The 26,208-nt window shown below is 38.9% G+C and overlaps 1 protein-coding gene across 1 annotated transcript; it reads right to left on the bottom strand.

The window, feature by feature from the left end:
• Window positions 1-961: 961 nt before the first annotated feature.
• Window positions 962-25,954, bottom strand: LOC139733602 (uncharacterized). The gene is made up of 25 exons (XM_071644416.1): window positions 25,762-25,954; window positions 23,302-23,332; window positions 21,152-21,268; window positions 20,411-20,528; window positions 19,839-19,904; window positions 19,581-19,646; window positions 19,087-19,228; window positions 18,462-18,501; window positions 16,502-16,652; window positions 15,738-15,848; window positions 14,984-15,030; window positions 14,189-14,393; window positions 13,404-13,465; window positions 12,465-12,524; window positions 11,759-11,870; window positions 10,375-10,533; window positions 9,978-10,022; window positions 8,633-9,694; window positions 7,635-7,757; window positions 7,073-7,190; window positions 4,863-5,016; window positions 3,582-3,644; window positions 2,433-2,505; window positions 1,588-1,641; window positions 962-1,147 (listed from the first exon to the last, which is right to left on the bottom strand). The coding sequence occupies exons 1-25, from the start codon at window positions 25,952-25,954 to the stop codon at window positions 962-964; spliced, it is 3,558 nt and encodes a 1,185-aa protein (XP_071500517.1).
• Window positions 25,955-26,208: the final 254 nt, after the last annotated feature.

Genomic DNA, 26,208 nt, shown 5'->3' with positions numbered 1-26,208 from the left:
AAATGACCATTTCGTTATATTTCATGATCATTTCGTCGACGAAATGCACGTTTCATTGACGAAATGACTGATTTCGTAACGAAATAGGCCATGCGACACTTGGCGCCCCATACAAAACTACGGTCTTTGTCCATGGTTTAAACCATGGAAAAAGACTGAATACCACCTTCGTGAATTCGGGCCATAGTGGATGCAATTGCCATGATACGTAACATTGCTTATCTGAATCCTGTCATGTATCACTGTTGATTTGTCCCTCAGATATGACATAAAATGGCTGTCCCATGTGTGAGACAGTCACTATCCATGCATGTCAAAGATCTTGCCTCACCCCTTGCAAAGAGCAGGATGCAAACCCTGTGAAGTAGTGCACCCCAAGTACACAAAGGAAAATGGGTGGGACTACACAACCCCTTGTTGGCTACTACAGGTGACTACCAATAGTCAACAAGCAGTATCAACCAGGGCATGTACAAAAGTATGTGGTGCCATACGAAGAAGAAGATCCCTGTCTGATTGTAGATTGATGATATTCCAATCCCTTTCTCTGTAGTTATTTCTTTTTTTAGAACATCATATTTCCCACACAACTGATTATCACCCACAATTATCGTTGCTTGTTCGGACCAGACTACAGGCAGAGAAAGAAAGAAAAAAATACTTATCCAGCACCATGTGATGACTGTGTTCTTGTGAATGGCATGGCATTATTTCTTTCTCCCCACCCCACTGCATTTTTCAACAGTGCAGCTTGGTGCAGCCCATTCAGGCCAGATCCACGGCTATTAAAGGATAAACCATCCTATTTGTGCCCTTCGTTGTCACTCAGTGACACATAGCAAAACACCTTCACTATTTTACGCCCCATGTGCTGTCACATTGCTGCTTGTTCAGAGGGAGATTCAAACTGAAAATCACCCAAACAATTGCGACTTCTTTTTTTTATCCTGAATCAATTCTTTCAGAACATCACATCTTCTTCATCCTCGGCTTGCTGCACCTTGCCACGGCCCTGTTTGTAGAGGCTGGATTCCATGCCTGTCTTACTCTTGGCCATGAGGGGCTTCATGGCTGCCTGAAGGCTTGGGTAGAGGCGTGGGAAGAGAAGCTCCTGTCCAGCCAGCAGCTGCTTCACCCGGTGACGCTCCTGTTGACAGAGGACAGAATTAGCTGTGGTCGTTTTTTAAAGGGGAAACACGCCTTGAAGATTAGTTTGTGGAAACGGAAGCAGAAAGATGGTGTTTCATAAAGCTGTTCTTAAAGTTACGAACAACTTACGAGCAACTGGTAATCAGTTGTGATGTGCTATACTTATCAGAATTCCAATAATTCAGCACAAGAATTGATCACCAGTCGCTCGTAAGTCGTTCGTAACTTTACGAACAGCTTTATGAAACACCCCCTGGAAAGAGAAAGTTTGAGCAAATTCTGAGAACTCAACATCCTGCATCTGTTCATGCTTCAAGGTCATTTGCACATGACCCGCACCTACAATGCAAACTTTTGGTGGATACTGAAAGGGTTTACAAGCTGTGCTCCCCATTTTTGTAACAAAGGCGCACCAATAAAACAGCTACATGTACTTACCTTTGGTGCCTCGAAACAGGCTGGGCAATTTTCTGGAATGACTGGAAGTTTGGCCTGAAAAGAAAGTTATGATTCGAGAGGAACAGATATTAGCAATCTCTAAAATCAACATACACAACATGTGCTTCTAGAAATAAAGACTATCAGCAAATGCAATTAGCACGCAGTGATGGACTCACTGCAAAAACACAAATGACTTTGTATGCTGTACACTGCCTATATTTCATGAGTTTTTCAATTTTGTGAATTTAGTGAGTCAGGTGTTATTTGAGATTTTTTAAACATGCAAAAATGTTAACTCTGAATGCAACATGCACACAAACATTTCTCTGTCTATTGCTGTACTCCAAGAGTCTCGTGAATTAACCACTTGTAAAATTGTTGGGATGCCCAGATTTGTGAAAAATCTGGACTCACTAAACATATGTTTTAGCGTATGCAGTATTTCAAACCGAATGTCTCGAGACCCAGAGGGACAGGTGGATGGTAATGTTGATTTTAACTTTTCAATATCTACTGGCACTATTCACTTCACGAGATGTCAATGTAATCCTGGTCTTCAGGGGGTTAACATTAATCTAATGCTGAAATCTGTCCCCAGGACAAGACATTCTGTGCAGGTAATGTGTGCAGAAGAAGCACAAAGCCAATGACGTTAGGCACATACATGCCCAGCAATCACTGCAATATCCTAATACTTCTGCAGGATGCTTTATATGCTGCAGGTGGTGAGCTGTGATTCTAACACTCTACAAACTGTGTCCCCAAGGAACAGAAAATTGATGTACGAAAGAGTGCTTGGGAGAATAGAACAAGCACACAGTGCACAGGAAAATCCATCTCACCTGTTCTGCAAAGTCTCGCAAGTCTTTCTCCCTGACGTAGACAAAGGGTCGTATCACTCTCAGGTCACCTTCTCTGTTGCAAAACAAACGGTAGCAAACAGAAGCGACATTAAAACAAAAAAAACTTCGACATGACTCTAAGCATCGTAATAAAAATATGCAGAGTACACCATATACCATTACAGTGCACCTTTTCAAAGTAAGATAAACAGCACCGATAAAACAGCAATGCATGAACATTTGGTGTGTCTCTACATGTCACAAGCAACCCTAGTGGTGTCATGGCATTGTGTAGGGTAAGATAATAATAATGCTACTTTTAAAGGCACAGGTGTATTAGCTAATTCCTTTTTTTTCTGTTTTTCTGTCTTAAGAGGACATGCAGGAAGTGTTCTTCTTGCTGATGTGTCATATTGTAGAAAATATAAAACAGACTCATCTATACACAAGGGAGAACGATAAGATATCTATCACTCACATCTTTACATCTGGTGTTATTGCCATGCTAATTTTCACCATTCTCTTCATACACACATGTATGTTGTAACTGTATGTTTCATGTGTGAAGGGAGTTGCAATATTTTGCTTCAACACTGCACAATAGTGTCATGGCAAGAGTAATATCCAAAACATCAAAACATGCTCTGAACAATTTGGTAAAGTATGAAAGCCCAACAGCAAAAGCTCGCCTTAAAGGTGCATGGTCCCGGTGTTTTAGTCAAATGCGTACACGGGCGCATGGCGCAAGTTTCCTATAGAGACCTACGATCGACTCCTCTTTAGCGCTTACGCTGTGGCCCACTTCTCCGAGTCCGAAGAAGTCCGATCCACTGTAGTCAGTGGTCCGATCACAGTTCGGCTCATGATTCGGCTGAGGGGGATGACAGCTTTAGCAAACTTCTTTTGTGATGTCATAATAAGAAGCACATATGCACGCACCCTAGCATTACTACAGACTGCGTGATGCGCAGAGAAGACAACGAAGGCAACATTACTTAGAAACGCCTACGCGCTTTACTCTTGATGACAGCTCAACTTCGGCAATCTTCATATCAATGCTAGCGGTGATTGGCAGTGTCATCAACAGTGCCCTCTACACTACCGGGACTATCCACCTTTAAAGTCTCATTTGATAGAACGAGAACCTACTTCACAGAGTAGTTGGCTTTCATAGTCCTCAGAAGTCCATTGTGAAATACTGACATCAGGAAGCTGTGTAGGAGAAAAAAATGCAGCCACAATTAGAATTAGCACTGTAATATCATGTCAGTGAGATACTGAAAGGACTTATTATGGTGATGGCAAAAACAAAACAAACTAGAAATGTCGCTACAGCGACTGGTTATACCCCCGCCAAACAACATTTCATAAGCTTTGGTCAAAACAACATTTCATAAGCTTTGGTCAAAAAACTGAGGAAGTAGTTAAATCCGCAAGATCTTTCCTTGATCTTCTGCCATTAATATGCCGTTACCATGGCAACGTACTTTCGGGTACTGTCGAAAAATGCGTCTTGCACATCTACAACCAAAGGCACACATCTGTACCAAGTTTCATGGAAATTGGGCAAAAACTGAGGAAGTAGTTTGCAACACAAAATTTTCCATCATTTTGGCTCATAATATGTGAGCTGTTACCACGGCAACATACTTTTTGTCACTGTCAAGAAATGTGTCATGCTGACCTATATCCTAAGACAAACATTCAATATGAATTCCATGAGAATTGGAAGAACACTGATGAAGCAGTTTTGCCATGAAGCATTTTGCCCTATATTTTACCAATAACATGCCGTTACCATGGCAACGCACTTTTTGCCACTGCGGAAATATGTGTCTTGCACATTAACATATTCAGATGAACATCTGTACCTAATTTCATAAAAATTGATCAAAAACTGTGGGAGGAGTTCGCGACGCAAGATTTGTACCCATTTTTGCTCATAATATGCCGTTACCATGGCAACGTACTTTTGGGTACTGTCAAAAAATACGTCTTGCACATCTACAACCCAAGGCACACATCTGTGCCAAGTTTTATGGGAATCGGTTGAAAACTGAGGAAGTAGTTCGCGACGCAAGATTTGCAACGGACCGACCGCCCGACCGACCGCCCGACCGCCCGACCGACCGCCCGACCGCCCGACCATCCGCTGATTCCTATATACCCCCTTCAAACTTCGTTTGGCGGGGGTATAAAAAGAAGAAAAAAGGTATGTGCAATATCTACGACTACAGATCTTTACGGAAACACTCAAACAACATATCCCCATGACATTCAATGCACTTTATAAAACTCAAAATAGAAAGAGCAAGAAATCAACCACTATTAATGACTTTACAAACAAAGGCCAAGGTCTTAGGATACCAAGCATATCAATAATTTTTTCTGCAGCCTTAAAAGCAGACAATCAAACAAATGGTATATCACCTCTCTGCCAAGTCATCTAAATGTTGGCCCATGGCCAGGACATTGTAACCCTCCCTGCGTGCACAGGCGTAGAGGCGGCCGCGCTTCATGCGGGAGCAGAAGCTACAGATTGAGTCGCAGCCGTCTGGTAGATTAGCAGCCTGCTCTATGATGCCTGGTGGTGGGAAAAAAATGGAGGCCCATATTCACAAAGGTGGCTCAAATTCAGTCCATGGATTTATGCAAATTTTGACTGCATAAATGTGTATAACATATCATGTTACTATACCAATGGACATTTGATAATAAATGTATGCTAACATACACTGTATGTATGTGCAAGTTATGCCTAATCTAAGCATGTCATTAAGTCCACAGAATCAATTTGAACCAACAATTTGATTTAAACTACCTTTCTGAATTCTGGTCAGAATTCTTCTTCCTCTTTTTTTCTACTTATTTCATCAAACCCATCCATTTCAAAACTACTTTTTATTTGGCATTTTTTTCTTCTTCTTCTTTTGGTGGGAAGTATTTCCTAACTAGATATATCGCTACGGCTACTGATATGCCTCCGCCATAATGCATGGTTCTCCTAATAGGTCTATAGTACAATGTCTTGACAATGTGTGATGACAGTTTCACACAATTGGCAAAATATTAAAATGACAGGTTTGACACAAATGTGCTGAATGTTCACTTTCCTAGAACTAGGTTCAATTGGATGAATGATTAAAATGTCAGAGTGCAGGTATTTGGGGGAACTGATGATTTTTACTTGACTTTTGACCTTTTTATAAGTTTATGCATAGAGTAATTTTCAAGGTATTGAGAAAAAGTATAATTCCAGTATCAAATGGGAAAATAGCATTATCTAAATCTGGCCTTTGACCTTTGAACTCACAGTTCCAAAGAGAGTCACTGTTAGGTTGAACATGCATAAATATGTAAGTTTCATGATGATACCTTGAGTTACTTTCTAGATATGGAGGAAAAAGTGCAATTTAGCACTTTCACTTGACCTTTTACCTTTTGACCTTTGACCTTTTGGCAAGAAACTTCCCCCAAAATATATATTGGGTAATACATGCCATACATCAAGTTTAAAGAAAAAAAAACCCTTCAGGCATATTGCATTTTAAGGAAAGTAGTGATATTTTGAGGAGTTGACCTTGACCTTTGACCCTCTGACCTTTGACCCATGACCCCAAACTTCCCTAGATAATCACTGCCCATCGGTACAAGCATATATACTAAGTTCCATGAAGATACCTTGAACCATTTGCGAGATATGGAGAAAAACATGAAATTTCAATTTTTTTTTTCACAAAATAACCTGTGACCTTTGACCTTTGACCCTGTGACCCTAAAATCCACACAAAGTATTATCCGCCAAGGATATACCCTCATACCAAGTTTGATGTAAAACCACCACACGGTTCTTGAGATATCGACAAAAACAAAACGGGACGGACGGACGTACGGACGGACGTACGGACGGACGTACGGACGTACGGACGGACGGACGGACGGACGGACGACCCGAAAACATAATGCCTCCGGCCACTTCGTTGCGGAGGCATAAAAATAGTTCAAATATTAGAAAGATATTTTGCATGACGGGGAGGGGGTTGGGTAAATAATAATATGAATCAAAACCAGTTTAATAAATATGCAAGACATATCCAACAGGAGGGTAGAGTGCGCAATGTCATATCTGCATGATAATGAAAACCACTGGGGCTTTTGTCTTCATGCTCACCATTTAAAATCTTACACTGACAACAACTTTTACATATCACAGACATATACACTTTTTTTATACAAATATAATTCACTACTTTTCCCTTATTTTTCCGAGGAATCATCTGCAAAACAGATGAAAATCACATAACATACATTGTAGTCTCAAATATTGTAAGTCAAAGAGACACTAACTGTGTGCCAACTCTAACTCAAGCCAAAGGTGATGACTGCTTTCATTTCACTCAATTCCCTCTTTCAGTTTTTTCATCGAAAGTAAGTATCTAACATAAACTGCGACATCAATTCTCAAGCCATCCTATGCAACACAGTGTTGGGGTATTGAGAATCTGGCAACTACTACAAACAAAATTCAGTATTCAAACAAGCTCAGTTAAAAAATACATTGCTGATATTGTCATTGGCATAATCATGACCTGAGTACCAAAAAATCTACGAAGGGATTGATGTGAGCTCATGAATCTTACACTGCTCTTCATAGAAGTAAGGTAGCCCCAGCTTGGTCAAATAGCCCTTGAGAGGACTGGGGTCAAATGAAGGTGTCTGAGGGTCAATGGTCACAGCTCCAAGGTCAAAGTTGATTCCCTGTCATGACACAAAATAACAAATGGAACTTATACAAAATTTGTACTCGCTATCAACAACAATTACTTTCAATAACTTTGACATCAAGTTGATTCTAAAAATGTCACTTCAATTACTACTCAAGCAAGATATCAATATAGCATGTGTCATAAATGTCTGGTGAGGAAGTTTTCATGATGAAGTGAACTTCAAAATAAACAGTTGTAAATGATGATTTTGAGTGATACTAGTAGAATACCATAAAACTTGCTATCTTTGTAATGACATATTATATACTGGTAATTCAACACAAGGGAAGTACACTGACTTCATGCTTGACAAATGCTGCCCAAATGCAAACATATCCCTAAAAGTAATGATCCTGCATAGCATGATAGCATTCGCGCAAGACAGTAAAAGTAAATTTGGAAAGATATCAAAGAGGAAGCTGAAGAAGATTCTGACCTTCTTTCTGGCGACAAACTGGTACTGCCTGAGGGTGTGTAGAAGGGAGAGACTGTCCTTACCCCCAGACAGACAAACCAAGACTCGGTCTCCATCACGTAACATGTTGTACTCTTCCAGAGCCTGTTGGCATGGAGACATGAATACTGTGACGATACCGTCAATGAGACCAACATGCGGAGCGACTACCAAGAGAACAAGAACTTCTCAAAATGTGTAGATATCATTAAAACAATTACTGTAAAACCAGAAATTTTTGCATACTGAAACTTTCGCAAAATTTTGGGAGGAGCCAAGATTCACAAAAGTGTTTGTCTACATGATGATTTGAATGCCACTGACGATTCACAAAAATGTTATGCCTCAAAAAAGGCCGTCGGCACCAATTCGTGAAAGTTTCATGCCCGTATGTTTCTGGTTTTACAGTAGCAAACGCTGTCTCGATTAGCTTCATGATGATGTGTGAAGTCTGGATGCAAGGGGATATTTTGGAAGCAAAGAGACGCCCCATGCATAACTGAATGGCTTTTTATCATCTGGTGCCCGACCTGTCAAACAATTATACACAATTAGATTTGCTCATGTGGAATTACCTGTTCACTGTGCTACATTGTCACTTTCCACTCCAGTTCCACTCCCTTTGAATAAATGAACACCTTACTGACATGCATTGAATTGACATCACACAGGTAATATGAGGGACAAAGTTTCAGCCAATTCATATCAAAAATGTAACTCAGTTGTTGAAATGCAAGGGCTTTCTGTTCGCAGAAATGCCACAATACAAGGTTGCATTTAATCATACTATGAGATATCTGATTCTGGAGAACCAAGGGATTTTTGACATGGGTAAACTTTGAAGAAATTGGGCAGACAATAATGTTGGAAAAAAAAGGTGTGAGAGTATAACACGCACCACACTGTCAGTGATGTGTAAAGAAAAGTTATGCCCCGTAATTTGTCAATTAAACACATTTGAAGTTGACTGCTATACATACCTGCAGTGTGGGCTTGAATATCTTTTTGGGAGGCACCTTGAATTTCACAGCCTGCACGTCTCCTCCACTCTGCCCAAGCTCTGTGGAAGTCTGGATGCTTCCTTGCTTCTGACATAGCTTATCTCTTTTGGATGCATTGGAACTACTTTGGTCATTACTATCCAAATTCTGTTCACAGCTCTCTGACTCCAGACCAGTTTGTTTCTGACATGGCAGGCAAGCATTGGTGCTGCTGGGGCCTGCAACGATTTTTGAACACTCCTCTTGACTGGTTCCACTTGTCACACACTCGCGCCCCTCTATGACTGTGCTGCCCTCTTTGTCACGTGATAGGATATTCACAGCTTGTCTTCTAGTATCTTGAGAGCAGTTACCGTCAGAGAATGTTTGGGGACAGCTTTCTGGGGAGCTTGTTTCGAGAGGATCTTCCTCGCATCTATCTTCTGCACTGCTGTTCAACGATTGTTCTTTCTCTGTTGCATGGCAACTTGGGACATTTGAATCATGTCTACACGGTAATGATACAGTGGAGTCCCTGACTGATTCTCCTCCATTTTCAGACAGATCACATGACTCGGGTGACGGGTCCTCCGAGGCTCCAAATCCTTCATTGACACTGTCTATGAACAGCTGAGTGTTGTTACTCTTTCTGTTCATATCAACTCTAGTCCTGTCATCTATTTTGTCACTCAACCTAGATCCACTGCCTCTTCCGGTTGCCAAGGCAATGGTGAACAAGTTCTGCTCCTGCTGCACTCCACGGTCTGCAGTGTCGAATGCATTACTGCCATTGCACAATGGTTCTCTGTCCTGAATCACACCAGACCTGGCTGAGCTTGATTGCACAGGAGGCTGGACACTGCTCAAAGCATCTCTCCTTTTCTGCAGTTCTGATTGGTCCAATGGGTAGGTTGGGGGTTCAAAGGGCAAAGGTTGTGTTGGTACTCTCTGCTCGTTCTTGGACTTGAGGATGTCGCTGGCCTCGCTCGGTAGCATGAACCATCTCAAGCGTGATGCTTCCTCATCAAAGAGAAGTGCCTGGTCGGGCAGGGGAATGTGACTCTGGAAGAAGACAATGAAAAATGTGTGACTTTCGCATGCTAACAATCACTGACACCTCTCAAACAAATTGATGATTAACCCCCCCCCCCCAAAAAAAAAAAAAAAAAAAAAAGTTTGTCCTTTTGACCCATATTGTGTTAGGCTGTGAAAGTGTGAAAGGATCCACAACATTACTCAAACTATACACACACAAACAAACAAAAAACCAACAACTCAGAATGAATTCATTTTCAAGTCCTCGAAAACTGGACAAAAAAAAAGATAATCTTGGAAAATATCTCACCTTCTCTGCTTTCTTGAATATGTCTGCTGCTAATTCCAAACAGTGCTATATAGGAAGGGAACACACAAAAACACAAATCACGACAGACATTAGAAGCAGGCACGCTATTGAAAAACTTGAAAAAAAATTACTGAGAAGACAACAGTTACACAAGTATTACTCACATGGTACAATTCATATGACAAAAGGAAAATCCAATAGTTTACAAGTATGTAACAACAATTCTTGAAGGTACATAATTATGGCTGTAATTGTTATTCATATTGCATAAGCTGCTCTATCCTGCTTACACAAGGATAGGCATATGAAGGGATAACCACCTCCCTCCCCACCCCCCCCCCCCCCCCCGAAAAAAAATAAATAAAAATGACAGGGTCATTATCTCATTGATGCTTACTGTGTAATTCTCTGGCAGGGGACCTTTTGTTTTGACCTTTGTCACTGCCGGGTAGGTCATGTGACCTGAGGAGTAGGAAATGGAGCCCAGCCAGCGTCGATCTTGAAACACCTGGTGGTTTCGCTGCTTCCACTCTCCGGTCTCTGGGTTGAATATGTACTGTGAGCAGCAAAAACCAGCAAGAAATGGCTCTCTTACAATGGTAGGGCAATGTACAGTACAGAGTAAAAAATTTGCATTTAACCCGTTGAGGACAGACTGATTTTACTACAACACACATTTCCCATAGACCCCTGCCCGAGTAAATTCGGGACTTGTCCTCAACGGGTTGATGTAATCTGTCACACAGAAGAAAAGTTGACAATGCCCACATAAATTTGAGAAAGTTGTAGCAGTTAAAAGCTACAAAGTCAGTTCCCCTGAGAGAAACATTTATTTTTGTCTTGTGTGCCAAAGTGTAGACCCCCTGTGGGCCACATTATTCTCAGATGATAATGCATGAGCACTTTTGGAAAACATTTTTTTTTTTTTTTTCAGTCATGTAACTTTTTACAGAAGCACTCATGCTAGAAATTCAATACAGCAAAATTGTTGAGAAATTTGCAAGCTTTGCTGCGAACATTAATTTCATGACAAAACTATGGCTTCGACATTTTCAATGTACAGTGACATACTGTATACACAGAATATTTTGCAAGGTTTTTATTTTCGCGAATTTTGTGAGTTAGGTGCTATTCATGAAATTAAAGACACGCGAAAATATTGACTCTGATCTTGATGTGAATGTGACGTACGCGTGTACACTTCTGCGTTCAGTACGGGGACTCTACAATCACGAATTTTATTTAACCACTCGCGAAATCGTCGGGAAATTCTGATTCGCGAAAATTTAGACTCGCGATATATATGGCGTATACAGTAGTTTAATTCATTGATTGGCTCGTGCATGGTCGTGTGCTTGAGCAATATATGCAAAGTTAGCAAGTCATTGACTGTGTTGGGCAAGCAAACATGGCACACACAGAGTTAATAAGATGTTTGATGTTTCAAATGCATATGAATCAAAAGTATGTCTGATGGTCTTCTGCAATGAAGGTGTATTCCAGAAGAGACAGAAATAATACATCATTCTGCAAGTCACGAATGCACACACTCATTTATTCCTTTAGAAAAACAGGGAACGCCATTAAAAAAACCCAAGAAAAACAACTCCCTGAATCCAATGCCAGTCAATTACACTCTTTCTAGTCTTAACAATAGATTCACTCAACTTTACAAAACACCTGCATGCAAATTCTGATAGGTATTTTGTGCTCTGATATGAAAGATATGAAGAAATACCAAAGTTTTACACTTTGTTTAAAATAATATCACCCAATGTTACCTGAGGAAGAAGTTTCCATCCATGCTCTGCTACCATGGCAACTGCCTCCACTACAAAGTTGCTCTCTTCTTCACTCATGAAGAATGGGATGTTGAGGCGGGCAAACCCAGGCCTGCAAACAACACAAACTATACTGCTGAAACACCAATCTCATTCCACTGACAAATTAGGAGAGAAAGACAGCTATGATGACATCCAAACTGTATCATAAGTTCCAGCAATATAAACTATTTGATACTGAGCATGCATCACCATTCATGAGAAAATTGCTATCTGTAAGTCTCTTGCATCACTAGCGATAGCATATAGTAAATCAAGATTTCTCTTTATGTTTCCATAAGGTTAGCCTAATGAAGAACCAATTTTTACCCACTCTCTGGAATTTACTTGTCAGACAAAGGTTCAGAGGGCCGACTGTTATCATGTGATTGGTAGAAACAATTCTGAAAGTGGATTCAAGGTGGTATTGCCAGAGACGGAGTGTCAGCCATTGGACTGCCGTCTATTCTTGCACAATAACATCTAGATAGAGCATCTCAATGTAGAGGTACAGTGTAGTTTTGTCAAATGGTACACTGTAGATATGATCTGAAGCGTAACAATTATTAGTTATTTGCTATACAACAGAAAACATGTCACACATGCCCCCAATCCTGAAATGTATGGTAATACCAAGAAAATGGAAGCAAAACAGGAAAATATTCACCTCAAAATTTCTCTCTCTGAGTACTCGCTATATCTCCTCAGATGAATCCTGTCCAGTCGACTGTAGATAAGATTGCAAAAAACAAACAAACAAACACGCAAACAATCAACATGCACAGTCTTTGTAACATGTGCGTCCACACCCATTTGAATAATTTATACTCAGTTGTTGGTTCCTTCAATGTCTTTGCTTGTTAGTAATGTTGTACTGTTATACTGTTCACCATGTGGCTTCTCTTTGTCTTTAATAAATTGAGGAAAAGAACACCAAAAAGATATATTTTGTACCTGAAGAGTACATGTACCAATACATCAGTACCACATGCATGATATTATCAAACCCGACTGTAGCAGACAAAGCATATTTTCACAAATGTAATTGAAATATAGAAAGCGATGAAGTTCATATAATATCAGTGACGGAAACAATTATTCAGTGCATTTAAAAAATATTTTGTGAGAATATCTCATGATTTCGACAAACATTTTGATGACAGCCTAAAAATGATATTGCTACAATTGAGGATTACAACTCAGTATCTTACTCCAAATATGAGTATGGAGTGAAGTGAGTATCAAGGAAGTGATATAAGATTGCAGTTGCCAAAGCTGAATCTTACCATATTAGCTGCATACTTTATGGTGTTTTTATTCTCACAAAATCAATGAGTCGCTTGACATTTGCAAAATTAATGACATGTTAAAAATATTTCCTCCTGTAACACAAGTGCATTGTGAAATGTCTCCAAGATTGGATATTGCTAACTTCTCATAATACTTCTTGGTCATTCCATCAATGTGGTTTTCAATCACCAGTTTAGCAACTCAGTGTCATAGAAGTCCCAATTCATGAAATAATATACTCAAGATATACACCTGGTATGTCGCATACGGTATTACAAAGCTATTTGCAACTTGTCAGATTATCCCCCTGGCTTACCTATCTTCCAGCAACATGGATTCAATCTGCTCAGCTGTGTTCTCATCTATACCTAGGAGATCCTACAAAATAAACAGAAACAATATAAAACAAAACATTTATGATGAGTGGGGTGTGTGATACAGTTGATGTACTACACACAACTTTCAACATTGTTCTTCTTCTTCTTTCTTTCTGATTCTACCTCCATTTCAGGATTCTGTGAGTAGAGCACATGAAATCAATAACACAAGTATTTACTGACATATCTCTGCTTTGCTGTTGTTACTGGTGAACTTCACCAGTGTAAAGAACTAATGTAGCTTACCAGTGACATGTGACTGTTCAAGTAATACAATCTTTTCTTGAGTTCTGGTGAAAGTGGCATCTGCTGATGTCAAACCCCTGTAGTGTTGTTCAAATATGACATGGTTATGGAGGTTTGAAAAGTAGATGGTGTTTTGTATAGTGTGGTGTAAAGTGTCAGTGTAGGATGCCATGGTGTAAATGGTGTTGCCCATTTACTTGTAAGATGCTTGGATAGTGCGGATTAATGTATGGTGTAAAGTGTTTTGACAGTATTGTCCAGTGTCTGGTTAGAGAATGGCATGATCAGTATTGTTTCGTTACATACAGGTGTAGCAACGCTTTGGTATGAGATCACAATGAATGCCTATATAATGTACTCTTTAACAAATGATCCAAGTGTCACTGCAGAATGTTAGAGTACAGAATGTCGACACATAGAGTGTAAAGTGTAAATGTTGGTATCTTGGAATGCATGACATCATCCCCCACTCTCTCACCTGGGCATAGGGACCAGCGCAGGCACACCCGCCCCTCGCCTGGATCCCAAACAGGTCGTTCAGGAGGGCACAGGTGAAGTTGTGATGGAGGAAGTGTCCAGTGCGGGGATGCCTGACCAGGAAGGAGATGATTGGTAGGCGTGGCTGGGAGGTGGGGCCCAGGATGACCAGGTTGGAGGAGGACCGGAGCCGCCCCAGCATTGATCTGTGCATGAAATGTTTAGGAATCATTGAATCATTGAATCCATGCATCCATCATATTGTAAGTCTGAGATGTGCTTTGGATAAATCTGAAACACAACAGGACTCGAGATGTGCACAAAATGCAATGTCAAGCTTTGCTTACGATAAAAACAAACTATTTCTTTAGTCAAATGAAATTGAGAACAGTAATGAATAAAAAAACAACAACAATGGCTATGATTATAAACTATTCCTTTGGATAGCTGATATGTTTAAAGAAAGAGAAAGTATACATTAAAATATCCAAAACATCATGCTTCTTTATTTTCTTTTGCATGGTACAGCAGTCATCAAGAGAGCAGGAACCACAACACTTCTGACTTTAAGGGAGGTTCAATTTTGCAGACTCCCCTGCAATGTATGTACAGATGTAGCATCATAGTCAGAACTCAGAGACTAACTTCAACAGCTGGCTTGCAACAAACACTGCAGACGAAATTCATGTGTTAAATGTACTGGAAAGCAGGGAAATCTTACGCTGTGACTGACATGCGGACAGAATGTCCACCTAACTTTATTCGTATCAAGCTGATTCAAGTTGCTTCTACTTACTGGCATATTTCATGCTCCCTCTTCATGATCATGTCTGGTCCAATAGCCTTTTGACAAAAAAAAAAAAAAAATCAAAAAACTGAATCACAATGACATTATGTAAGGTGGTGGGTAAAGACAATTTTACTCTTTCCAATGAAGGGAAACACACAGAAGCTGATTATAAGGCTTTACAGCAGACATAACAAAAGTATCAAAAGAGGAGAAATTCACATGAATTCAAATAATATCATTATAGCACACTGATTTGCACTAACTCGAAAGAAAATGAAAGCCACTACATAAGTAATGCAAGAATGGCAAAAAACTGTTTAAACTGTACAAGACATATATTTCATGAGTACAAATTTTGCACATTGGAACTTGTAAGATAATGTCACAAATGATTGAATTAATACTTGACAACCACAGTGCATATCATCCTTTTTCTGGAGAAAATTGTGTGACTTCCCTTCTCGGATTACGATATCCAGTGCATTTGCATTATGGGAGGGAATATGCTCGCGAGCTGCTGATTTTCACAAATACAAGTCCACTCACAAAATTCATTTATCAAAATACAGTGCAAAATGAGCCCTGTATACAGTACATTATAATGTACATATTTGACGATGAGCTGATGTATTTTGCATAATCAAATTTACCTCTTCTAGATTTCTTCATCTCACAAACCGAGTAAACCACTCTCCTCATTTGTAAACCTCTCTAAATGTCCTCAATTTAACCTCAGCATTTACCCACACTGGAGACTGACCTCCTTGAGCTGGAAGACCAGCCCCGCCCTGATTGCTCCAACCATCGACGGAGTCCCACCCTCCTCTCTCATCTCAACCTGCTTGAGGTATCGGTGACTCTCTCTTCTCACCTGTAGAGGCATGACACATACTTTCCAGCAAGATATCTGGGCAACGTTTCATGAAAGTTGTCAGCCCTGACAAGTTGTCAGTCTCTGACAGTCACCATAGTCACAGTCAGTGACCAGACCTTCTCAAACAATCGACACCAAGGATTTTACTGAAATTGCCAGAGACTGACAACTTGTCAGGTCTGACAACTTTCATGAAATGGTGCCATTAATGAATACTTATTCTAGAATGTCCAATCAAACAAACAACAAAATTCACGACAATAAATGGAAATATGCACTCATAAATTGTGTTTACAGCCCCACAAAATCCTAATGATACATCCACTACTACATTTCTGCCGTATTGCATATGACTTCACACCAAGTGTGTGGATGACAACAAGATTACAAATTTTAGATGTGATACATTTAAAGGGGAATTTACCCCAAATAAATAAATGGATTCAGTGACCTTAGCAATATTAGTAGAATACATTAGTGAAGGGTAGATCTTGTGTGGACAAATTCCAATAACTCAAAACTCATTTGAGATTATAACTTTTTCCCATATAAACAAAAAAAAGTTAATCAGTCATCCTGGATTGGGTGGAAATGTTATCACATACATTCAACAACAACAACAACAACAAAAAAAAAAGAGAGAAACTTACAAAGAAGACGCTACCACCGCCTCCCCCTGTCGGTCTAGGGTTGACAAAGAGAGATTTCTTGGCCACAAGGATACCTGGTGTCTCCACCCCGCCCACAAACTTGTGAGGAGAGAGGAAGATGGCATCCTTGTGGGCCACTGACTGGGAGGAGCTGAAATCAATCAGAGGGGAATTAATGACTATCAAAAACAGTCACAAGACATGGGAATTGATATACTATATCTCCTCAGTGACATATGGATGAATATCATACTGAAAGGAATGAATAAACAAGTGAGCATATGATTTATTGAAATGATGACATTTGAATGGGCCCAGGAATAAACTAGATATATCGCTACAACGACTGATATGCCTCCGCCATAACGCATGGTTCTCCTAATAGGTCTATAGTACAATGTCTCGACAATGTGTGATGACAGTTTCACACAATTGGCAAAATATTAAAATGACAGGTTTGCCACAAATGTGCTGAATGTTCACTTTCCTAGAACTAGGTTCAATTGGATGAATGATTACAATGTCAGAGTGCAGGTATTTGGGGAACTGATGATTTTTACTAGACTTTTGACCCTTTTATAAGTTTATGCATTGAGTAATTTTCAAGGTATTGAGAAAAAGTATAATTTCAGTATCAAATGGGAAAATAGCATTATCTAAACCTGGCCTTTGACCTTTGACCTCACAGTTCCAAAGAGAATCACTGTTAGGTTGAACATGCGTAAATATGTAAGTTTCATGATGATACCTTGAGTTACTTTTGAGATATGGAGGAAAAAGTGCAATTTAGCACTTTCACTTGATTTTTGACCTTTTGACCTTTGACCTTTTGGCAAGAAACTTCCCATAGAATATATATCAGGTAATACATGCATACATCAAGTTTAAAAAAAAAAAAAAAACCTTCAGGCATTGCATAAATATAAGGAAAGTAGTGATATTTGAGGAGTTGACCTTGACCTTTGACCCCTGACCTTTGAACCATGACCCCCAACTTCCCTAGATAATCACTGCCCATTGGAACAAGCATATATATTAAGTTCCATGAAGATACCTTGAACCATTTGCGAGATATGGAGAAAAACATGAATTTTCAACCTTTTTTTTAACAAAATAACCTGTGACCTTTGACCTTTGACCCCGTGACCCTAAAATCCAAACAAAGTATTATCCCCCCAGGATATACCCTCATACCAAGTTTGATGTAAAACCACCACACGGTTCTTGAGATATCGACAAAAACAAAACGGGACGGACGTACATTGTACGTACGGACGGACGGACGGACGACCCGAAAACATAATGCCTCCGACCACTTCATTGGCGGAGGCATAAAAAGAAATTATGCATACATAAAAAATGACTGATTATATAAATGACTGTATAGATTAAAGAAAATGTGATATAATGAACACTGAAGAATTAATCATATGTGAATGTTCAGATGTTGCCCACAACAGAGTGATTTTCTTGAATACTGATGTTTGTATGCAGACTGGTTAAAATGCATAGCTATGGGTGTTGGGACATCCTGGAAACAAACTTCCACACAGATTTCATCCACAATTAAATACATAAATTCAGTATTGCCATTTCTGTTCTAATGACATGAGTTTGGAAATGTTGCATCATCACATTTTCAGGTGCCCATTTCATTAACACAGCTGCAAATATCACAAGTTATGATTATTACTGCAGTTGCTATAGCAACAACTCACGGCTGATTGGTTACTTTGTAGCTACTGCCATACTGAGTGCAATCATGGCAGCTTACATTACTTTGCAAAACATCTATTATCTCTATGAAATGGGCCCCTGCAAAGACATGTATGTATGTATCTGGTTCTTTGAATGTCTTTTTTTCAAAATTATATTCACTTGACATTATATCTCTTTTCTATAGGTGAGCAGTTGCACAACACGTTTTCAAAAACATTGGAGAAACATCAACAGTACATACCCCGAGACCACTGGGTTCATGTCAACCTTTACATAGGGACCTGTTGGAATACATATTTCAAAAGACTAATTAACATTTTTATGATATGAATGCTTTAAATTAATATCATACATGTAATGGGGAAAAATCTGACCTCTTTCACAAAAGTTGAAACGTATTATAGATATGTCCCCTATTCTGAACATCACAGTGAATAAGAAAAATTTGATAATCATAACCAAGAAATGAACTACTTCTAGGACACCATAAACATAAACAATACACAGCCTTAATTAATTAGTATTTCTAGCTTTGAATAAATGATTCCCGGTAGACACATAGCAACATATGTATTCACAGTCATGCAGAAACATTACATGACAATTCAACCTCACAGTAATGGAAAGATGCTGGAAGCATACATCAAAAGAAATTCTCTTGAATCAGAAAAAAAATTAACTTATTGAAATATACAGTAAGGAATAATGTGTAATGGTCAATGTTATTTGATTTTTGCCAATTTAGCCACTAGTCAATAATATATTTTGTAAAACTGAATGAGCCCAGAAAAGGGGCAAATCCCACATAGCACTGACTCATTGTGTTTAGCTGACCAATGCCATGAGAATAGAATGAAAACGCTCACCAGCTGTGGCATAATCCCAGAAGGCGAGGGCCTTGTGGTGATGGAGGATGGTCGTCACGGCAACTGTATCCACCAGGATGCCCGTCACATTTGACGCTGCTGAAAAACAGCCAATCATTTGCCGCCCAGAGGCTGCCCATTTCTGAGTGCAGTGTAAAAGTCAAAACATATCAATGAATTGAGCAAGCAGCTGTCAGATTGCCATTGTACATTGTACAGGACTGAAATATAGTTTACATGAATGCACATCAAATAATTTTACCAAACATTTTGCTTTATTTAGGAATGTGCATATTTTTTCCCCATGAAAAATCAAGTGATTGCTATCAGAAAGTCACACATGCTCTTTAATTACCAAAAGAGATCGCATCACAGACATCTACCATCTTGTCTCAGCTTATCAATGCAATTTGCACAACTTCAGTCTCTCAAAATTGAGTGATTGTACAAAAAAAAAAATAATAATGAACAGGAAATACTGGCATTATACTCACTTGAAGTTCTGCTTCCAAGGTCTTGGTGTCAACTGAGCCTTCTGAATCTTCAGGTATCCTTACTATCTGTTTTGGGGTATTCAACATAAAGAGAAGAAAATACTTAATATCTTGGCTCATTGTTCATGATTACATGCCACAGGACGATATATATCAAGTACCATCTAAGCAAGCAAGTCATGAAGACATGAATATTACATGATTAGATTTAGAAATGACAGATTCAAACATTGCACGTACATAAATGTGAATGCTCACCTGGGCACCTGTCTCTCTCCATGGTAACAAGTTTGAATGATGCTCATAGGGTCCCACAAAGACAATCTGTTAAAAGTGAGAAAAAAAAAATGAAGCTGACAAAATGAGTTTTAATCCATCTTTAGAATCAAACGATCAGAGTGACATTTTTCAATGAATGTGAAAATATACACAGCAATATCTTTTATCTAGAAAATCTACATACCTAGACATTGCAACCATAGAAGTGCTGACTTCTGTTGTTCTTTAAAAACATTTTCTGCCGCTGAGAGAAACTGTGGCTTTGCATTGCAATTAAAAACAACATTTGTGGACACTATCTTTTGTTACTTTGCATCTGATATTTCTTTTTAATCTGGGAGTTTCACTAAATGCAGTGTAAAGACTTGCTGTGTCAATACTACAGGAAATATTCTTATTTCACAAACTAGATTAGAAACAGTAACAAAACAGTTTCCTCATAGAGACCTACAACAGGAGGATGTCAGAATAACAGTACCTTACATGCATAAATTGTATCATTTAGTAAATATATTTTTCAAATGAAAAACTTTGATTGGAGTTCTAATTACAGGTGGTTCTTGCAGCTGGAGAGCATTGACCAGTTTGTGGACTGCGGCTGTGCAGCCAGTGCCGGTGAAGATAACAGCATCATGCTCGCTGGCATTCACAGCATTGCGGACTATGTCCCTGCAAGAACAGAAAGATGGGGCAGAATTTTTAAAGCCTATATTCAACTTCATGTTACAAGATTTGACAGAGTCCATATTGAATATTCCCTTCGAAGCCTGGTAAAAAAAAAAAATAGAATAAAAAAATTAAAAAAGCAACATAGTTTAATCATTTTATCACTCATCATCAATGGTAAAATTATTACATAATTACTTTGAGGAGTAATATCTTTTAGGGCAATGAGATTGCAGTCAACTGTACAAAAACAAAAAAGAAGATGTAATTGTTAGTTTCTGTTAATAATTGGATTTCTAGCTTGAAAGCTTTTAATATACTTAATTTTTAAAAACTTTCACTTCAAGTAATGGTCTTATTCAATGGCATTTACACCATGCTAATATGCTGATATGCTTAGTACAAATCACTACATCAACTTTCCACACAGTTTGGAATATCACTCTTAAGTTCTTGTTCTTAAACCATTATATTGCAGTGAAGGCATTTAAAGACCATACTCTTTTTGTAAACCCCCTCTCGAACATATGATCATTAGTCCTTCCACACTCAAGCAATAATCTGCATTAATATGAGAGAGAATGAAACATTCATATAATAGAAAGCAGGTGCATCTCAATGCTTACCTAGCTTCATGTCTGAAAAGAGTTGTCTGTAAGGAGGTGACAGAGGTAGTGGTGTGCGTGTTGCCATAAGTTGGCAGGACCTCATTCCTGATGAAGTCCTCGATAAACCGAAGGGATCTAAAAACAAAAGGAAAACAAAACAGAAACAAGAAAAAGAAACTAACATTGTGCTGTGATGACTGATGTGATCAGAAGCCATGGTGGAATCTTAAGGAATAAGATATCAATATAGTGCAGAACTAGGCATTGTACATCTGTGCGAACAAAGGGTGAATAAGAATGGGAGTAAAACACTTGCTGGTATCATTTACAATTGCAGTTTACAACATATTTTACATTTGCATTAAGCAGTGTATGGATTAATCATCTGAAAATTGTATGTTTTCACTGGAGACAGAATGTCATGAATTATACACTCTGGGTACTCCCAGTCTTCTTTTATGCTTAGAGCAGCAAGACTCTATCTACTCTACCTTTAAACAAACTAACTAATCAAGTTCATTTCTATACAAGGCAAATATTCAAACTTTATTTGCATAATTTTTGTCACCTTTTACTACATAACTTCAAAATCAAAGGAAAATCACTGCTCATTTCTAGCTCCATCTTCACAAAATAAAATAAGGGAAGTCAAGTGAGCAGATATATCTGCTAAGATGCATTCTTATCATCATTTAACTTGATATTGATTACAATACATTTCAGGAACCTCATAGCACAATCAAGAAAGTCATCCTAATGTGGGGGAGGAAAGGGTAACCAGCCTGCCTCTTTCAAGAGCCAGGAATTTTTCATTTTGGAGGGAGAGTAAATTTTGACACAATTTCAGGCATTTCTTTGGGTTAGGTCAAGAATGATAGACCGCTTGTCTCGCTCTCTTGATGTAAGAGATATTTTTGTACATTGCAATATTTTCACTTCATTATGACGGCAGACCATTTCACCAACTTGGCAAGTGCATGAAAGTCTTTTAAAAACAAGTTACCTAACACAAAAAGAAAAACTAGAAATGTCGCTATGGCGACTGATGCCTCCGCCATAATGCATGATTCTCCCAATAGGTGTATAGTACAATGTCTTCGCAATGTCTGATGACAGTTTCACATAACTGGCAAAACACTGAAATGACAGGTTTGTCAGAAATATCTTGAATATTCACTTTCCTTGAACTAGGTTTGCTATAATTGTCTATCAAAGAGTGCAGGTATATGTATTTGGGGAATTGAGGATTTTTACTTGACTTCTGACAGACCCTTTTATAAGTTTGTAAATGAAGGAAATAGTAACATTTTGAAGAGTTGACCTTGACCTTTGACCCCCTGACTATTGACCCATGACCTCTAAATTCCCTAGATAATCCCTGCCAGTCAGTACATGCGTATGTACCAAGTTCCATGAAGATACATTGAACCATTTGCGAGAAAAGTAAAAGTGTAACATTTTCACCTGACCTTTGACCTTTGACCTTTTGACATGAAACTCTCCCTGGAGAATCTCTATGCAGCTGTACATGTCTACACTAAGTTTCAAGAAAATACCTTCGGGCATTGCATGGATATGGGGGAAATACAATGTAGCAACATTTTTAGCATTTGACCTTGACCTTTTGACCTTTGACCTCTTGCCAATGTCACTGAAATCTACTCAACTAATTGCCCCATCATACATCATCCTTGGACCACATTTGGTGAAAGCTGCTTCATCCAGTTTTGAGTTATCAGGTAAACTGATAAATTTCAGGATTTGACCTTGACCTTTGACCTTTGACCTCTGTCTGATTTCATTCAAAAATCAATCAAGCAATTGTCCCACCATACATCATCCTTGGACAAAGTTTGGTGAAATTTGCTTGATCCAGTCTTGAGTTATCACGTAAACAGATACAATTTCATGATTTGACCTTGACCTTTGACCTTTGAACTTTGGCCGATTTCTCCCAAAATCTACTCAAGTAATTGCCCCATCATACTTAATACTTGGACCAAGTTTGGTAAAATTCCAGTCAATATTACTCAAGTTATCGCGTAAACGAATGCGGACGGACGGACGGACAACCCGAAAACATAATGCCTCCGGCACCACTTCGTGGCGGAGGCATAAAAAATATCAAATAGCATGTTATGTCAACAGTTACCAAATTTTCCACTTACTTGCCAGAGGCTGTATAGTCGCAGTATGTAACTGTAGGATAACAAGAAATAAAAACAGTCATTACATAGGAAAGAACCTATCATTTGTGTCTTAGATTGCAAATGGAAATTTTAAAAAAAGTACATAAGGCTGCCTGGAGAGCATTAAAAGGAAGGCTCATTGTCATATCATTTCAAACATGGATTGGAAATGCAGCTGAAATCATGTGACTTTACAACAAGTCCTTCAGCACTAAACAGTGAGCAATTAATCACGAATACAGCATAGAATTAGAGCAAGTACAGCAACATACAAGTACAACTGCAATCATTTAAAGTCAGCATACACAGCAGTTAAATGCAAAACAATTAAACACATAAAGATCATAAACAAGACACTTATGACAACGCTGCACACTGGCACTAGTCTGACGGTCCCTGACCAGTAAAAATCACTGTCAGACTAGAACTTTTTTTCAGGAATGGACCTGTAAAAACTGAAAAACTGAGTACCTACTGGTCTAACAAACAGGTCGGACCAGTAGAAAAAATGGGTTAGTGTGCAGTCCTGCTAATGATGATATTAAGATGGCCATAAAAATCCAGCCTTTGCCTTTTAATTCTCACAAGTGAATAAGGTGGTTTGATGACACCACACATTTGTGACAGTAAACTTCACTTTGTGGAAAACCAGATGTGAACACCAAAACAGGCTGGAGTTATGCGACTAGGAATAGGATGTACATAACAGAGTCATGAATAAGCTAGACATTGGGCACCTCACCAGCTCCAACATGTGCCTCGCTCGCGATTTCTTATTATCTCCTGGACCTTCTTTGTGCATATTTTGAATTTCTGCTATTGTACACTGTATCTGACTTGTACCTCGCTCGGGTGATCATGCAACTCTCCAGAAGTTTTATGCCGCAACATTGTTTTCTTTGTTTTTTTTTTTTTATTCTTCGATGTTTATATTTCATAAATTGTTAATTCATAAATCATTAATTCATAAATTGTCATTCCTTTCAATTGTAAATATCAAATGAAGTAAGAATTAATCTCACATCAGCATCTGGGAATCTATACCCTATAATCAATGCTTCTATGTAGATTCCTCATATTTCACATGTTTAATTGTCTTAATGCTGTAGGGTACTTGACAATTTATCCATGCATTGGTATTGTTATGTTTATGGTTTACTTAGAACTATTTATTTGTTGAAATGTGGAAAATGGAACAATGAAAACAAACAAACAAACAAACAAGACATTGATTCATCACAAGATTTCATCGCATAATTTGTTTGAAATGTTCAATTTAGATATTTAACAGTACAATATAAAATTTGACCAACATTTGTCGATTTTCTCATTGTCATCCACTTGCTACAAATGTGTATGGTGAATTGTGGGTACCGGTATGAATTGTGATTCTGGTGCACGGACACGATGAGTCGATGTGAAAGACGTCGATTAAATTTATTCCATTTTTACACCTCACTAAAGGATAACTTTTTTGAGATGCTAACTTGGAAGTCTATTTTCAAAAAATCTGAGTGAATAATTAATATAATTTTACAAAATTCGTAATGTTCAGGAATTTGTTAACGACTGGACCCTGCCCCCCCCCCCTCCCCCCCGACTCCAGTGCGCTAGACCTTATTTATGCCTAAATTTATATGGCTGAAATTTAATCTTCTGAGCATAGAATTCAGAGCCTCAAAAAATTAATTTAGTGCCTGGTCAGTCGCCGCTGATGATCCAGTATCCACTCTCCTACCTAACATTAGTAATCGTTAGATCTAACAAGTTTAAATTTACATGAGGCAGATCCAGTTTGGCACATAAATTTACATGTAAATTGACGTTAGTTACCCATGATGGCAAGGGCCCTGATTTATAAAGAGTTAACATTGATTATAAAGTTGATTTCAACTGTAAGTCTATAGCAGCCTGTGTGGTAAGGAAATTTAAAATCGATTTTATCTTTTGATAAAACGGGGCCCAGGGGGGCATTTCATGAAGCATTTTGTCCGACAAAGTTGTCAGACAAATTTGCTCTCAGCCAATCAGATGCAAGGATTTCAGTAGCTTGTAACAGTTTGTCAGAAAAATATCCGACCAAAACGCTTCACGAAATGCCCCCCTGGTCATGATCAGGCGCGAGCGCCAGGCCCAGGCCCGGGCCCGGGCCCGGCGGCCTCGGCCCGGCGCTAGTTTGCAGGCACAAACCCTTGTTGGTCGTAAGAGAGTCTGCATGCGCCAAGACTAATACACGCTCCACTGAACTGCAGCCTCTTTGTTGGGAGAAGCTACAACACAGGGCCTATGGGACAGTGCCGAAGTGGTGTATGCAGTAGTCTTGGCGCAGACTCCTTTTACGACCAACAAGGGTTTGTGCCTGCAAACTAGCCCGGCGCGGCGCCGGCGCGCCCACACCATCATACCACGCAAGCAGTTGTTTCGTTGTTTCACACATACCTTTGCGACGGCCGTATGGACCTGAAAACGTCGAATCACTTCCAATGACGTTGCTGTCTAGATAAGCCATAAAGTTGTTGAATTCATCTTCGCTGAATTCTGTGCTACGACCGCCTCGACGTTGGTTGTCGCCGGGAATTGTGTAAAATTCTCTTTTGCCTAACGATTGTGAGTTCGCACAGGGCGCAGCCATATTGCTATCTGTGGAGCTCGTTCGTCAAGGAGTTTAGTTTAGCAATAATTATTAATCTCATGTGATATCAAAATGTGATTTAAAACATTAAAAAATATTTATAAAAACTTAAATTATTTATAATAAATTATCTATGGGAAATAAATACATGAAAAGTGTAAATTATTTTACTTTTATTTTAGCCTCATCGGCATTTTACTCGAGCTTGCAATGGTTTACTGACATTGCGCAAGAGACCGAAGCTGAGGAAATCG

This window comes from Diadema antillarum, unplaced genomic scaffold, assembly GCF_040938485.1.
Source record: "Diadema antillarum isolate AM-2024a unplaced genomic scaffold, OU_Dant_1.0 seq00000484_RagTag, whole genome shotgun sequence".
Taxonomy (NCBI): domain Eukaryota; kingdom Metazoa; phylum Echinodermata; class Echinoidea; order Diadematoida; family Diadematidae; genus Diadema; species Diadema antillarum.
Note: the sequence above shows the minus strand (reverse complement) of the source record. Positions and strands in the feature narration are given on the sequence as shown.